At 42.1% G+C, this 15,875-nt stretch overlaps 1 protein-coding gene across 2 annotated transcripts in view; it reads right to left on the bottom strand.

Annotated features, from left to right (window-relative positions):
• Window positions 1-15,285, bottom strand: part of ATP6V0A2 (ATPase H+ transporting V0 subunit a2) — an 83,448-nt gene extending 68,163 nt beyond the window's left edge. For both annotated transcript variants that reach the window (XR_003943730.1, XM_030217665.1), the window contains exons 1-2: window positions 15,072-15,285; window positions 6,817-6,895 (exon numbers count right to left, since the gene is read on the bottom strand). Coding sequence is in view for 1 of the 2 variants with exons in the window: in XM_030217665.1 (XP_030073525.1) it covers window positions 6,817-6,895; window positions 15,072-15,188 (196 nt within the window). In the remaining variant the exon portion in view is untranslated. The remainder of the gene's footprint in view (window positions 1-6,816; window positions 6,896-15,071) is intronic.
• Between the last annotated feature and the right edge of the window lie 590 nt (window positions 15,286-15,875).

Below are 15,875 nucleotides of genomic sequence, written 5' to 3'. Positions count from 1 at the left end.
TGGTAGTTTATTCCAGAATTGCGTGCTCATATAAGAGAAGGTTGATGCGTGTAGCACTTTGTATTTTATGCCTTTGCAATTTGGGAAGTGAAGGTTAAGGAAAGTTCGGGATGATATTTTAGCGTTTCTGGGTGGTAAGTCTATTAAGTCAGACATGTAGGCTGGGGCTTCACCGTGAATGATTTTATGAACTAGTGTGCATACTTTAAAAGTGATTCGTTCCTTGAATGGGAGCCAGTGTAGCATCTTTCGTAAGGGTTTCGCACTTTCGTATTTTGGTTTCCCGAAGATGAGTCTGGCAGCTGTGTTCTGGGCTGTTTGAAGTTTCCTCAGTATTTGCTCTTTACAACCTGCGTACAGTGAGTTGCAGTAATCCAGATGGCTGAGTACGAGTGATTGCACTAGGCTGCGGAAGACGGATCTTGGGAAGAATGGTCTTATTCTTTTCAGTTTCCACATGCTGTAGAACATCTTTTTGGTTGTGTTGTTTGCGTGAGTTTCGAGTGTTACGTGGCGGTCAACAGTAACTCCAAGGATTTTTAGAGTATCTGAAATAGGAAGATTTAGTTTTGGTGTGTTTATAGCGGTGAATTCATTTGTGTTGTATTGGGAGGTGAGTATCAGGCATTGAGTTTTTTCTGCATTCAGTTTCAATCGAAATGCATCTGCCCAGGTGTTCATGATGTGTAAGCTTTGGTTGATTTCGTTGAAGATTTCTTTAATGTCTTGTTTGAAAGGAATATATATTGTTACATTGTTGGCGTATATATATGGGTTGAGGTTATGGCTTGATAAAAGTTTTGCCAAGGGAATGATCATTAGGTTGAAAATGGTTGGTGATAGGGGTGATCCTTGCGGTACTCCACATTCTGGTGTCCATGCTGCAGACGTAGTTGAATTTGATGTAACCTGTAGGAGCGCAGGGTTAGGAACCCCTTGAACCAGTTTAGGACATTGCCTCCGATGCCAAAGTATTCAAGTATATGTAGTAGGATTCCGTGGTCAACCATATCAAAGGCACTTGACATGTCGAATTGTAGGAGGAGTATATTGTTGCCAGTTGCAATCATTTGTTTAAATTTAGTCATTAATGTAATTAGTACTATTTCAGTGCTGTGATTCGATCGGAATCCTGATTGGGCATCATGCAGTATTGAGAACTTGTTTAGGTAGTTTGTAAGTTGTTTTGTTACCATCCCTTCGGTTATTTTGGTTATTAGTGGTATGGATGCTACTGGTCTGTAATTAGTTATTTCACTTGCATTTTTCTTTGTGTCTTTGGATATCTGTTTTATTGTGGAGGTTGCTGGCTGGAACAACCTCCCTTTATTTCTTAGATATTAAGCAATTTTTTTTGTCCCTTATGTATAAAGAATACTGGTTCTACGAATCCTCTTAAAGTATCTTCTTGGAATGTACGTGGGGTGGCATCGCCTATTATAAGACAAAAAAATCCTGCAAACATTGAACAAAGCGGATATAGCCTTACTGCAGGAAGCTCATCTCACCACAGATGAACGCAAAAAATTTCAAAAATGGTGGGTATGCTCCCTAGTTGAGTCTCCTGCAATTCATAGGAAAGCAGGAGTTCTCATTTTATTTCGCAAAAGCCTAAATGTACAAATTTAGGTTACTTTGTTATGGCTAAATTAACTATAGAACAACATTCCTTAATTATGTGTAATGTCTATCCACCTAATTTTTATGATAATTGCTTTTTCAGATGTTTGATGGTTGCTTTGCTCCCCTATTTAGATAACATCGATATTAGAGGAGATTTCAATACAATTTATGACCCAACTATAGATCAACCCAGCTCAAAAGGGAATACTAACATCAATTTTTCTAGAGGTCTACCCCTGCTCTGCATTATTCTTGGATTTAATTGATGCATGGAAACTCTTGCATCCAGGAGACCGGGACTATACTCATTTCTCGTTCACGCCACTCAGTCTAGAATTGATTATTTATTTATATCTAGAACCTCATTTTCTGACTTGCTATCAGCAGAAATAGGTCCTTATGGAGTCTCTGATTATGCCATTATATGGCTTCATGTGGACTTGGGTCCCCCAAGACACAGTGGATTTCAGTGGAAATTTCCTATTGCACTTTACTGGGATCAATCTTTCCATTCCTTTTTACAGGAAAAATGGAAAGATTTTAAAGCCCACAATGATGCACATGTCCATCATGGTCCAGAAGAAATCCACCTTGGTGGAGAACTCAAAGATCCCACGGAGGTCAGTCCATATATCAAATAAATGTATTCATTTTTATGTTACCAACATTTATATTCTGTTCATGTTTAATTTTATCCATTTTTATGTCATATATTGTGGTATTAATATCAATATTTTATATTTTCCAATTGTTAAATATATTTTTGGCATTTTTTATACAGTAAGAGTTTTGAGTTTTATATTAACACAAATCAAGAGACTAATGCCTATGTTTACTAAGGTGCGCTATGGGCACATTAGCGTTTTTAACGCATGTAAATGGTTTACACGTGTTAACCGCTAGCGAGCCCATAGAAATGTATAGGTGCATTAGTGTTTAACCCACCTTAAATTTAAGGGCGTGTTAGAAACGGTAACACACCTTAGTAAACATACCCTAAGATGTATTATATTTATTGTTAATCAAAACATATTTTTAATTACCATATTTTTTATGTTCATCACTTTATAATTTATTTAGATTAATTTTTGTATCAGACATTTTGTACATTTTCTATTTTAATTTCATCAGTTGTATTTTTATTTAATATTGTATGTAATATGTAATTGTTTTCAGACTTCTGAAGCAGGCCGTAGGCCAAAACACAGGTCCTGTGTCGAGTCCATGATCAATAAATCTTCTTGAAGCATTGAGTTTGTTTCCCTCGTTTCTGGAGTCCATGGTCCGTTTCCCACTTCTTTTACTCATGCCCATCATGGGACATGGCTAAAGATGTACTCAGAGGTGAAATCATTGCATATGCATCCACACAAAAGAAAATGAGAGAGAGAGAAATTTTACGACTTGAAAAACAAATAATTAAGAATAGAACTGCATTTGGTCTTCATCACACCGAACACCATAAAAGCAACCACCTAGCATCCCAAACTGCCTTAAATGCACTAGTCCCCTAGCGGGCTACTAAATCTTTGATTTACTGTAAATACCAACTTTTCCTTCATGAGAGTAAAAACGGCAAGCTACTTGCTCGCAGTTAAATCTAAACAAAACCTTTCTAAAATTTTACAATTGCAAGATAGTGGCAGGTCGCAAATTGGTTTTGCGATCAGCACTATCTTGCAATTGCAAAATCTTAGAAAGGACTTGTTTAGATTTAACCGAGAGCAAGTAGCTTGCCGTTTTGAAAATCAATGTAATTTTTAAATGTTTTTATGAAGCCCTTTATGAACCACCGGCTGAGGGATCTTTGGAAGGGTCTATGTATTTAGATAATCTTAACTTACCTAGCGCCTTGTTTACTAAGCAGCGCTAAGGGCACGTTAGCGTTTTTAGACAGCACTAAATGCTAAGTCACCAATAGGAACATATGGCCTACTCTAGCATTTAGCAAGTGCTAAAAACACTAGTGAGGCTTGGTAAACAGGGCCCCTAGGGTTTCTGATGAACATGAGGTTACTTAATGCTCCTATTTCAGATGGAGAACTCACCTCAGCTATACAACAGAAAAAAAAATTTTTTTTTAAATAATACATTTTATTAAGTTTTCAATGACAAAATGTAAAAGAAAAAAAAACATTTACAATTAACAATCCATACAAGAGGATTTGAAGTATATATAACCTCTACAAGTAAGATGATGGGTTCCAGATCGAATTTTACAAGATTCTCCAGGTTTGGATTGGACCCTCTCTGTTGAACTTAATTATAAGGTTACTGTCACGAAACGCCTAGCCACCCGCCTGGGGTTATCCCACGGCCACTTAGAGGGTCTATCCCCAGCACAGGTCAGGTCTGCCTGCACCTGCTGCTTGTGCTCTACGCTAGCACCCTCCTCTCACCAACTGGGTCCCAACCATGGAATTCAAACATGAGTAGGACAAACACACAGGAATCCTGTTTAGAAGGAATGGATCCACGGAATCGTAGCGGATCGTAGCGGAGATTGGGTGGCAACACCGGTAATTGGGAAGCTAAACCGGTGCTGGGCAGACTTCTTACAGTCTGTGCCCTGATCTTGACGGAATAGATATGGATGGGCTGGAGTGTAAATATTAAGGGGCTTCGACATTAAATTCAGAAATTTTAGTACAAGAACAGTGCTGGGCAGACTTCTACGGTCTGTGCCCTGAAAATGGAAAGGACAAATCAAACTCGGGTATACATATAAAGTATCGCATACCATGTATAATGAGTTTATCTTGTTGGGCAGATTGGATGGACCGTAAAGGTCTTTATCTGCTGTCATTTACTATGTTACTATGTAACCGTCTCTGGGCGAATTTCCCGCTCTCAAATTATCCCCTGTGCAGAAGTAGGAAGTTACCTCACAGAAGGCGGGACCCGGCAGAGGGAACACCCCGACACCAGACTCAGCAGTGTACCTTAATCGCTGCCGGGGATGAGGCAATTTTAAAGAATCCAGAAGTGAGGATGGGGTACTGGATTTGAGGTGGGGAGAAGCAGAGATGTTGTCTGACCCCGGAGGAGCGCTCCTACTAAGACCAACCCTGAGCAAGTACCTCAGCTCACGGCAGCAGCAACAGTGAGACACACAGAAGCAGCAGTGAGACACAGCAGGATACACAGCAGCCCAGCAGAACAGGTACAACAGTCAGGGGTGGACCCTTTTATTGGGGCTCATTTCAGGAGCCAAATTGTGGGCAGATCCTTTTCTCAGGGGCTTATCTGTCAGGGCGTTTTTTTTTGTCAGGGCTATTTTGTGTTCGGGCTGATTTGTCCTGGTACCTTACTTCCATAACCACTTCCTTTCTGACTCTCATCAGGGAGCCTCAGGTTCCAGTAGTTTTCACATGTTAGATTTTCATTTTTCAAGAGTCATAATCTTCCTCTGATCTTCCATCAGGTGCTAGGCAGAAACTGGTTCATCCTTTCCTTGAGGGACGTAAGTGCTACTTCAGCACCAGCACCTAAGACCATTCTGACCTCTGATCCTCCATTCAAATCTATATCTCTCATTTAGTAGCTCAAACATCAATCACTACAGTGACCCAATAAAAGCTTCACTGTAGAAATGCTGAAATCAGATCAAGCAAGACTTTAAAAAGCCTCTGATAAGCTTTCTGTGGAGATCACGTGATGGAGTGAGAGGAGAGGACGTGTTTCTCTAGCTCTCGAGGAACCCTCCCCCAGCAGCCTTAAAAACTGAAGAAAACGAGCCAGGAAGTGGCGATTTTTCAACCTAAAAAGAAATAGGTATATGGAACAATACCTGGTCCGAGTGGAGAAAGATATGCCAGGGAAGGCGGTGAAAAAAAGACGCAGAGAAACAACGCGGGGCCGGCAAAACCAAAATGGCCGCCAGCCCAACACTGACCCCGCCGTCGCTGTTCACTCCCTCGCAACTTACCCAGTTAACAGAGGCAGTAAAATCAGCTATGGCCCCCCAGTTCACCCAGCTGTCTGAACAGATAGCGGCGGTGGAAACCCTGCTGGAAGATACAACCCGGAGGACGGGGGATCTGGAGGAGCGGATAGTGACGGTGGAAGACGCGGAGCGCGCCTTGCAAGAACAAGTGCAGAACTTGCAGAAATTGGTCAACACGCAGTCCCAACAACTGGACGACCTCAAAAATCGTTCGAGGTCAAACCTAAGACTTGTGGGGATGCCAGAGTCAGTCCCTGACAGCCAGCTCCAGACGCAGTTGGAGCGATGGTTCAAGGAAGAATTTGCACTGTCCGACAGCGCAGGGCCACTATGCCTGGAGCGGGCACACAGGCTGGGCCGCAAAACCAACGGCGGAGGACGACCACGAGTGATCATAGTAAAAGTCCACAACTTTATCCACAAGACGGAGATACTCCGCAGATCGCGGCAAAAGTGGGACATGCTTACATTTGATGGAAACAATATAAAAATCTTCCAGGATTACTCAATAGCGCTTCAGGAGCGCCGTCGCACTTTTGGACCAATTTGCAAAACTCTCGCGGCGCAAAAGAGAAGATTCATGCTTAATTACCCAGCGCAACTCAAGGTTCTCCAAAATGGAACTTGGACACTCTTCTGCACGCCTCAAGAAGTGCAACATGGCCTCAAAGACTACTTGACAGAAGAAAATCAGGTGCCATGAGTCCGGACCACTGAATGAATGAGGTACAGATTGTATGGATATGGGATGGAACTAGACATGGGTAGATGTGAGCACATTGATCTGTCATGAGTAGCGGGGGCGAACGGAAAGCACACTGGGGCCATTAATACATAGTAGGTTAACAGAACACAAGGAACAGGTGAAGTTTTATGTTGGGGGAGGGGGCCCACCATCCACGATCTTGCACCATAGGGTGGATGGGGTTACTAGGGGGTCGAGGACATGGGGGCTGGAGAGGGAGGGGCAGGGTAGGAATAGACAGGGGAGGGCGGATGGGGAGGGGGGGAGGAAGTGGGAGGGAGGCAGACTCACAGGAGGGTTCCGCAGTCAAAAAAGGTAGAGAAAGGCAGAGGACAGAAAGAGACAGGAGGAGGACACAATTTAGTCTAATAAGGGATAGCCGAGCAGCCAAAGCAATCCCATCCTAGCAGCCTTTTCACAAGTTCAATGACATATATACACAGAAAATTCTAGATATGTTGTTGAGTTTCAAACTGATACAATTATTTCACAGCTTGCTTACCTAGTATTCTCTCCAGTTCTTCACATTTCTTCACTTCACCAACAAATTTTCTCTGGAAAGGGCTTACATGAGGATTGAGCTGTAGGAAGACAAAAAAATGTATTAATTGACATAGTATGGGATCACAGGTAACACTCAAAATACAGCATTATCAATCTTATTGTATCTGAATTACTAATTATTCTATAAAACTCTGTGCTGCATTATTTGGCTACTAAAAAAAAAATGTCTATATTATTCCTAAGAGGATCTGCAACCTAACTTGTGGTAGCCACTGAGCCAGTATGGACGCCTAACCATAGCTGTGTTGAACATGAAGGTCCATTTATCCTGCAGGACAGGATAATGAGTACATGGCCTCAGGACTGTTTTTACCTATAGGCAAAAGAGGTAGCTGCCTTGGGAACCTGCATAAAGGGAGCCCAGCTGCCCATAGGTACATTTAGCCTGAGTGCTACAATGTAGACTGCTGAAATTTGCATGGTGGTCTTTTTCTTTTCTTCTGTGATACAAAGTGCAATGAAAGTTGTACATTGAAACTTAGTACTGTTTGGGGAATTAAATAAATAATTGAGGGTTAAAATACAAATACAGTGGCCACTTTGCAAAATTTCAACTAGGATGCGAGGCCCCAGGCAGTTGCCTGGTTTGTGACCCTATAAAGCCATTACTGGTTAGTAAGCACTGGACAGTTAAAATTATTGAGAAAATTGCAATTGATCCACAATACTGCTGTCAGGTTGATCTTTAACCTCAAAAAATATGACAGTATTTCACTATATAGAACTTGTTTGACTGGTTTCTGGTGCAACAGAGAATACTGTACAAATCATTTTGTTTTTTCAGGCTATTTACGTCCTTACCTCCTCCTTAATTAGAGACAGGAGGACCTTGTTTACTAAGCCGTGCTCTAGGGGCGCTAGCGTTTTTAGCATTTGCTAATGCTAGAGACATCCATAGGAGTACATGGATGTCTTTAACATTAGCGCATCTTAGTAAACAGGGCCCTTAGTTAGAGTTTCTCTAGGTAGATTTTCTGAGGCTATATGGTTCACCGATACTACGTCCAGTGGTTCTGAAGGGGGTTTGATGCTTCAAGATAGTTAAAACTATTTTTTCATATTTTATGATCCGTTATTGGAATGTGCTTCCAACTAACATTAGAACAGATGTTAGTTATCTCTCTTTTCATAAAAAAATTAAGACTTATTTGTTCATTTATCTTTATCTTAATGATAGTTTTTATTGAATTTGCTGTAATTTATTTGTGTGTTAGATTGTAATTTATGTTTAAATTGCTGAAATGATGTAAACTGCACTGGACCCTTTTAGGGGATAGTGGCAGTATATGGTATTGGTATTTCCTGAACTCTCTAGTACATGGCTGGGGTACCTGATTCAGATTTTCTGTTTTTATAATAATATCACATATATATGAGGTGCCACAGGAATCCATACTGTCTTCTATTTTATTTAATATTTATTTATTTTATGGCATTTGTATCCCACATTATCCCACCTCTTTGCAGGTTCAATGTGGCTTACATTTCGTCATGGATACTGGAAATAGCAGTGAATATACATTTGGTTTACAGAGGGTTTTGTGTTACATGGTGGTAAAATACATGAAGGCGTTAAAGCAGAAAGACATTATAAAACATTATAAGACAGTCTGGAAGTTTTAAGACTATACAGTTATACATGTTAAATTATACAGTTACACATGTTGATCTTTGTGATATATCTTGTCGAAGAGATATCTACTTCAAGCCTCTGGCTGAGCTGCTTCGGTCAATGGACACAAAATTCTATCTGTGCTGAAATGTGCAACTACTCATACCCACTGAAACCAGATCTACCCACAACCTTGGGTAAACTGACTGCCTGTCTACCTGCAACTCAGGAATGGGCAAACAACAACTGCCTGAACCCAATCAAAACAGAGATTCATTGGGTACCTAACACAAGTGGACAGATTCCTGACTTCAAAATACCTTTTGGGAAGTATGAACTCCCCCTAAAATCACAGGTCAGGAATCTCGAGATACTGCTAGACTCATCACTCACCCTGATCCTACAAATTCAAACAACCTTTAAAAATTGTCTCTACATAAATAGAAAAGATGAGCCTGACCACAGTGGTCCAAGCCATGATAGCATCACATCTAGACTACTGTGATACCCTGTACACTGGTCAAAGCAAAAAAAAAAAGAGTTTGCATCAGCTCCAACTAATTCAGAATGCTGCAGCACGACTAAAAGAAGGCTGCAAGCGGCGTGACGCAACACACCCTTCCCCTGCAAAAACTACACTAGCTACCAGCACCTTACAGGGTTAAATGTAAAACTCCACGGGGCCCTTTTACAAAGTAGTGATAAGCACTAATGCGTGCTTACCAAAAGCTAAAATGGCACTACCGTGGGACATGCTCAAGCATCCCACGGTAGTTGTTGGGATCAGCACACGCCAATCCCGCACTAAAAAATATTAAATATTTTTTAGCAAGGGGGTGTGTTTGGAGGCAAAGAGTAGGCATAGCATGGGTAAATCGCCATGCACTGCCCAAATAGCGCGGAGTTAACACAGGAGCTATTACTGCCTAGTAAATATGTGGTGGTATGAGCTCACACGCTAATGGCCATGCACTAATTGGGAAATTAGCATGTGACCATTAAGGGGAAAATAGAAATTTTGGCCATTTTACTGCTGTACTAAATGTAGCCTCAACTCATGGGAAACCCATGCGCTAAAAAGAGCACAGGTCACTTTTTAGTGTGGCTTAGTAAAAGGGCCCCGATATTTGATGGGCAAGGTCCTCAAATAAAATAGAACAAGGTACTTAAACAGTAACCCCCCCCCCCTTGTTTACTAAGCCACGCAACAATGTCAACACAGCTCATTCAAAGTAAACAGGGGGGTAAGTTAGCCCTTTACACACCTTTCAGATCTCTAAGGTCCTCTCCAAGGAGCATCATTACCTGTACCCTCATCAAAAGAAATCGTATGCTGTGATAAGCAGGAGAAAGCCTAGCTCTTCTCCCGTTTTGTACCCCTGTTAAATTGTCCAGGGGTACAAAATACAACCTGTTCTGTATGCCCTAGAGGGGAAAAACATGCCCTATGAAGCACTGTTATGATTTTTTAATCTGTGGATGAATAAGAAGTCATCAACAATCTCAGGATTCAGTCTAGCTCTGCTGTCTTCCACAGTCCCTCCTGCAACAGAAGATGTCTTCTTAGATGTTCTGGTAACAGGATGTACAGGATCCCCCATGCAAATTTTGTTAGCTGTGGTCAGAATGTTTGCTTGTTTTTCCCAAAAATAAAAATACTGTTGTCTGCATCGAACAAACATAAATAACAGTCCAGTTCATTAACAGGCTTCAAAATAGAAAGTGACAGAAACCAAGTTTGTCCCTGTCCTCACAGGCTCTGTCCCTACCCCGTCCGCGTCCCCATGTCATTCTCTAACTGGTAGCTGTAATTGCCTTGGGGGAAAAAAAGCTGGAGTCTCTGAAGTTTGAAGAGAATGGAATTTCTTTTTTTAATTCCTTATATACCACTTGCAAGTCTGAAAGCTATACTACACATTTAGGTATAGAGGGTAATTTTCTGTCCCCAGAGAGTTCACAACTAGATTTGTACTAGAGGCAATGAAGGATTGAGCAACTCACCCAAGATCATGAGGAGCTGCAATGGGATTTGAACTGGGCTCCCCTGGTTCTCAGTCTGCTGCTTTAACCATTAGGCTACTCCTCCACTGACAGTTTTGTCAAGGTCTAAGACACCCATATAACACAGGGCGTGAAAATGATCTTATTTTTGGAGTTGGCTTTAGAGATTTGAATGCACAGCACCCCTTCTATCTATGTATCTTGCACAATGCACTAGGAAATACAGTTCTGTTTCTATTTCTTCCCTAGCTCCGGATCTCCATCTACTGCAGCTGCTAAAGTGGTTTCTCTAACTGCCACTGGGGTTTGGGCAACTTTGCGCGGACAACCCCACAAGTATCATCACTCCAGACTACACCCTCACTATCTCAGACAGGCTGAAAATCCTCGGCGTTACAATGGACCGTAACTTAACATTAGAGCCAAGTGAAATCCACAACAAAGAAAATGTTCATCTCAATGTGGAAACTCAAACGCGTGAAACCATTCTTCCCGAGGGAAACAATTCGCAGCCTGATACAATCAATGGTACTAAGCCACGTAGACTACTGCAATGGAATCTATGCGGGATGCAAAGAACAAACCTTAAAGAAACTCCAGACCGCGCAAAACACGGCAGCCAGGCTTATATCTGGGAAAACGCAAAACCCCTCCGTGAAAAACTACACTGGCTCCCAATCAAAGAATGTACTGCCTTCAAAATCTGTACCCTGGTTCACAAAATTATCTACGGTGAAGCCCCGGGATACATGACAGACCTCATTGACCTACCAACCAGAAACACATCCGAATCAACATGAACATATCTAAATCTGCATTACCCAAGCTGCAAAGGATTTAAATACAAATCAACTTACGCATCCAGTTTTTCCTACATAAGCATACAACTGTGGAACGCTTTACCAAAAGCCCTAAAAACAACGTTCGACCACCTAAACTTCCGGAAATCACTAAAAACCTGTTAAAAAAAAGGCATACCCTACCGATCCAACTTATGCCTGATCTCTGCAACACAACAATTTAAAGTATGTAATGGACATAACACAACTCTTCCGTTGACTGTTTCCACATGAACTGTATCTTACCACATATCACTTTGTATTTGTTCATACCGGAGTCCGCGAACGCTTGTCCGGAACTATGTAAGCCACATTGAGCCTGCAAATAGGTGGGAAAATGTGGGATACAAATGTAACAAATAAATAAATAAATTTCTGCAGTATTGCACTGCATGCAGAGTCTGGTATCTTGGGCTTTACAGCTCAGTGTTTACATGTTTTTGTTTCTATTGGCTCCTTCTTCTGTATTTGGTGAGGGTCTGTGTGTTTGGATGTGTGACCACCTTGAAGAGTATTCTTAGCATTTTAGTTTCTGTTGTCATTACATACAGTTGGTGGGGGGGGGGGAGAGTATCAGTTAAATCCTGGCAGGGGAGCCTACTTTTCAGAATTATTGGGGGTGCTAAGCCCAATGGCAATAACCCCTCCCTGGGTATATACAAGGAATTCTCTAAATATTGGGGGTGCTCAAGCACCCACAGCATCCACAGAGTCGGCTCCTATGAATGCTGGGTATGCTTACAGGACTGGATCTGTAGGGTTATACTGAGGATCGGTCCCATCCTGTGTAGGCTCCAGATTTCACTACCATATAGGGGTAATTAAAAACATATGCAGGGCAATTCTAACACAGGTGCCTATAGTCAGACCCTGTAGGGCACCTACCGAGCGCCTACTTTCCTTTAAAGGACACTAGTATAACCGGGTATACATGCATCTAGCATTTAGGCACATGCACTTAAGCCAGCCATAAAGTTGGTGTAAATGTTCACACCTAAGTACTATAAGTCATGCGTGTATATCCAGCAATCTATAATCTATACCATAAATGGGAGTCCTACCTTGGCTCCACCCCTGTCCTATGCCCCATCTTGTAACTCTGTGCATATTTACAGAACAGCACTTAAGTGGAATATTTATTTTATTTATTTTGTACAATTTAATTTACCACCATTCACATAAAGATTACGCATTAAGACAGTTTACATTAAAAATCAAAATCAGCCTAAAAACAAAACAACACAAAACACAAGAGGAAGGGATTCAAAATAGCACAACAACCTCAACCAAATAACAATGAAAAAATAATAAGCAGAGATACACTAGCAAAAACACGCAAGGTCCCACCTAGAGAATGACACGGGGATGGGGAGCTGTGGTAAACCGCAGTAATCCATAGTAAATCTGTGGCAAAAAAATAAATAAATCTGGCCATTTACCGCGGATGGGGGAGCAAAAATTTTTACCGCCCCACGGGAGTGATAAAAAGCTGTGTAAAAAAAAAAAAAACAGTTGCAGTTACCATTCCCGGTCCAGCATCTCCGTCCCTGCCTTCCTCCCTCCCTCCCGCAGTAGCTCTACTTTATGCAGACAGGCCACCTGAGCCCATAACGATCCTCACAGGCTTGCTCCAGGACCTTCTCTCTGCCGGGTCCTATGTTCTGATGCAACTTCCTGTTTACTGTATTCTATATACCACACAGAAATTTAAGCCTATTCTATAAATAGGAGTACTTTACAGATTATGCCTAGGCCTATTTTTTTCCGCATGGATTTTTCAGGTGCCATATATAGAATCAAGCCCTTATTGTCTACTCAGGCCATCACATTCAGCTAGTAAATATCTACTTGACATTCCTTCTTTTAAAGAACTTATATGTCATAATATGCGTTTCTCCATTTTTTGGGTAGCAGGACCTGGATTGTGGAACACACTGCAATCGTCATTGTTGACAATTATTCAGACTGTTTTAGACACTAACTTAAAGCTTATCTGTTCAAAAAGGCTTCTTCAGAATAACATATTGAGATATATTTTTAAACTAGGCCATACAAACCCTAAGTCCATGAGGTCATGGTCTGATTCTTAACAGTTTATAAAAACATGTTTAATGACATCTCTGCCTGCTAATAAAGTAGAACTCTTTGAGCAGAGATGGGGGGGGGGGGGAAATTAGATAGGTTTGTCTAGTCCTTTGAGTTTAAGCTCAAAGGGTAATAAGAGTCCAGGCACTCCGATGCTGGTTCAGGTTGAACTCATTTGGAATGCAGTAGGGGAGGGCGGTTGGGTGGTTCAGTTTTAATTTTATCATTGTTTATGATTATTGTTGTAAAGACAAAAAAACACCACATACCATGTTGGTTTGTTTCTTCTTTTTTTATTTCAATAAAATTGTTTAAACCAACTAGGCCATACAGGTCAATATCTGCTTTTTTATTTTGATGACCGCCCTAATTTGAGAAACATATTCTTGTTTTGAGAATCTGGATCCTAAGCTCAAGGTTTTTATATTTAACAAGTCTATGATGATTTGAAGCAGAGTTATCTATGTGCCAAAAATGTTAATATTAAAGACTCAGTTTTCATTGCACTGCATTCTTTAACTTTTTTCTTATAGTCCTTAAACCTTGTATTTGTATATCTTTATGTCATCCCTAGCATGGATTTTTTTATAAATATGTTAATTTATTGTCATTATTTATAATGCTTAAATATTGTTTTGTACGTTTAGTTGTAAACTGCCTAGAATTCACAGTGTGGTCTATACATTTTTTTAATAACCCCCCCCCTCCCGACACAGCCCATTCAAAGTAAACAGGGGCGTAAAGTAGGACAAGGGGAATAGGTGGCAGACACCCAAGCACATTAGTTGCCTAGAGAGCAAGAGGGAGGTAGGTTAGGACAACAGGCTGTGAACCAGAGCGACTGAGGTTCAAATCCCATTGACACTCCCTGTGGCCTTGATAAGCCACCTACTTACTATACCTTAATGTAACTTACTTTGAACTACTACTAGAAAGGTGTGAGCTAAAAAGATACATTAACAGAGAGAAGGCTGAGGGCAGATCTGGGTGACAGGTCTAAGAGAGAGACTGGGGGGAGACAGGTGGATGACACAGAGACAGAAGGAATGGGTGACAGGAAATGCATGGAGGAGGGTGGGATGCAGCAGCAACTGAGTGCAGGCCTCCACTGGAATGCCTTGTGCCAGTGCAGAGTACTTTTGGAGCAATGCTAAAAGATATAGGGCAACAGCAGCTGCACGAGGAAGGGAAGGGGGAGAAAATGGCATGGGCTCAGAGCAAGGAATTGGAGATGAGACGCTGGACCCTGGGGGATAGAGAGGAGAAGGAGAGAAGCAGGACCCAGGTTTGGTGGGTAGGGAAGAGGAGATACTAGACCTGGGGGGTGGGGGAGGGAAAGGTTGATGCTGACCACCTGGGAGGGTGTAGAAAAGGAAAGGCGGTTGGTAGCCAACTGGGTTGGGTAGGAAGGGAAAGGGAGACGCTAACCGCCTTGGTGGAGATTGGAGAGGGAAGGTTGGCTATCGGAATGACACGGGATGGGGATATGGTCTTGAGCCACCCGTGAAGACGGAGGTAGGGAGTACATGGCTGGTTCGCCTTGGACCCTGTGTACCTTTGAACCTGTCCATGCATAGCCTCGCTTATGAGAAGAACGTGTGTGAAAGAGAGCAAGCCTGTTCCTGAGTCAGAGTGTTTCAGTATTCAGTTACTCACATCTCTGAACTCTGCCAGTCCCAGCTCCCCGAGTTCACTGATGCAATCATAAGCAGATCCAGACTGCAAGAAGAGCTGAGCCAGACACATTGTCTCACTCCTGAACAGGGAACCCATCTTCAGCTCGGACCCACTACCCCAACCTAACCACCTTCCTCCAGTCCCAGCTTCGGCCTGCCAGTGTCGCCCAGGACCCCCCCTGCACAGCAGTCCCGGCGTGTCGCCGGAAACAGGAAGTTGCGTCAGAGAGAACGCGCCAGGCCGGGGAGGGGTTGAGGCTGCTTCCGCACCTGTGCCGACTGCCGAGGCCTGGTGACCTCAAAGACCAGTTTGCAGATAGCAAGGAGACTTAATGACCTCCTTGGCAGGTAGGATCGGTGACAGTGAGGGATACTGGACGGAGGGCTCTTGAGTGTCTGTTTTCTCCAGTTTGCTTTTCGCCGTATGTAGAGACGTTGATGTCCATCCCGACTCCTGCAGGTGCCCCAAGTTTAGGCATGAAACTTGCACGTGCACTCTACGTTCCCACACTTAGGGGCTTATTTTCAAAGCACTTAGACTTACAAAGTCCCATTGTAGCCTATGGAACTTTGTAAGTCTAAGTGCTTTGAAAATACGCTTCTTCATGTTTTTTTAAATCTGTAAGTTCAAGACCTTTCTGCGCCCTAGACTTTATTTTACTGTTGATATGATTTTGCAAATAGAATGTTCCCTTTTAACCACTGTGAAGATCATTTCATAAAGCATTCCCTGTATGAGGAATGTTCTGCGTGTGTGAATATATGCATATCCAAGTACATGTGC

The sequence above is a fragment of the Microcaecilia unicolor genome, chromosome 11, assembly GCF_901765095.1.
Source record: "Microcaecilia unicolor chromosome 11, aMicUni1.1, whole genome shotgun sequence".
Taxonomy (NCBI): Eukaryota; Metazoa; Chordata; class Amphibia; order Gymnophiona; family Siphonopidae; genus Microcaecilia; species Microcaecilia unicolor.
Note: the sequence above shows the minus strand (reverse complement) of the source record. Positions and strands in the feature narration are given on the sequence as shown.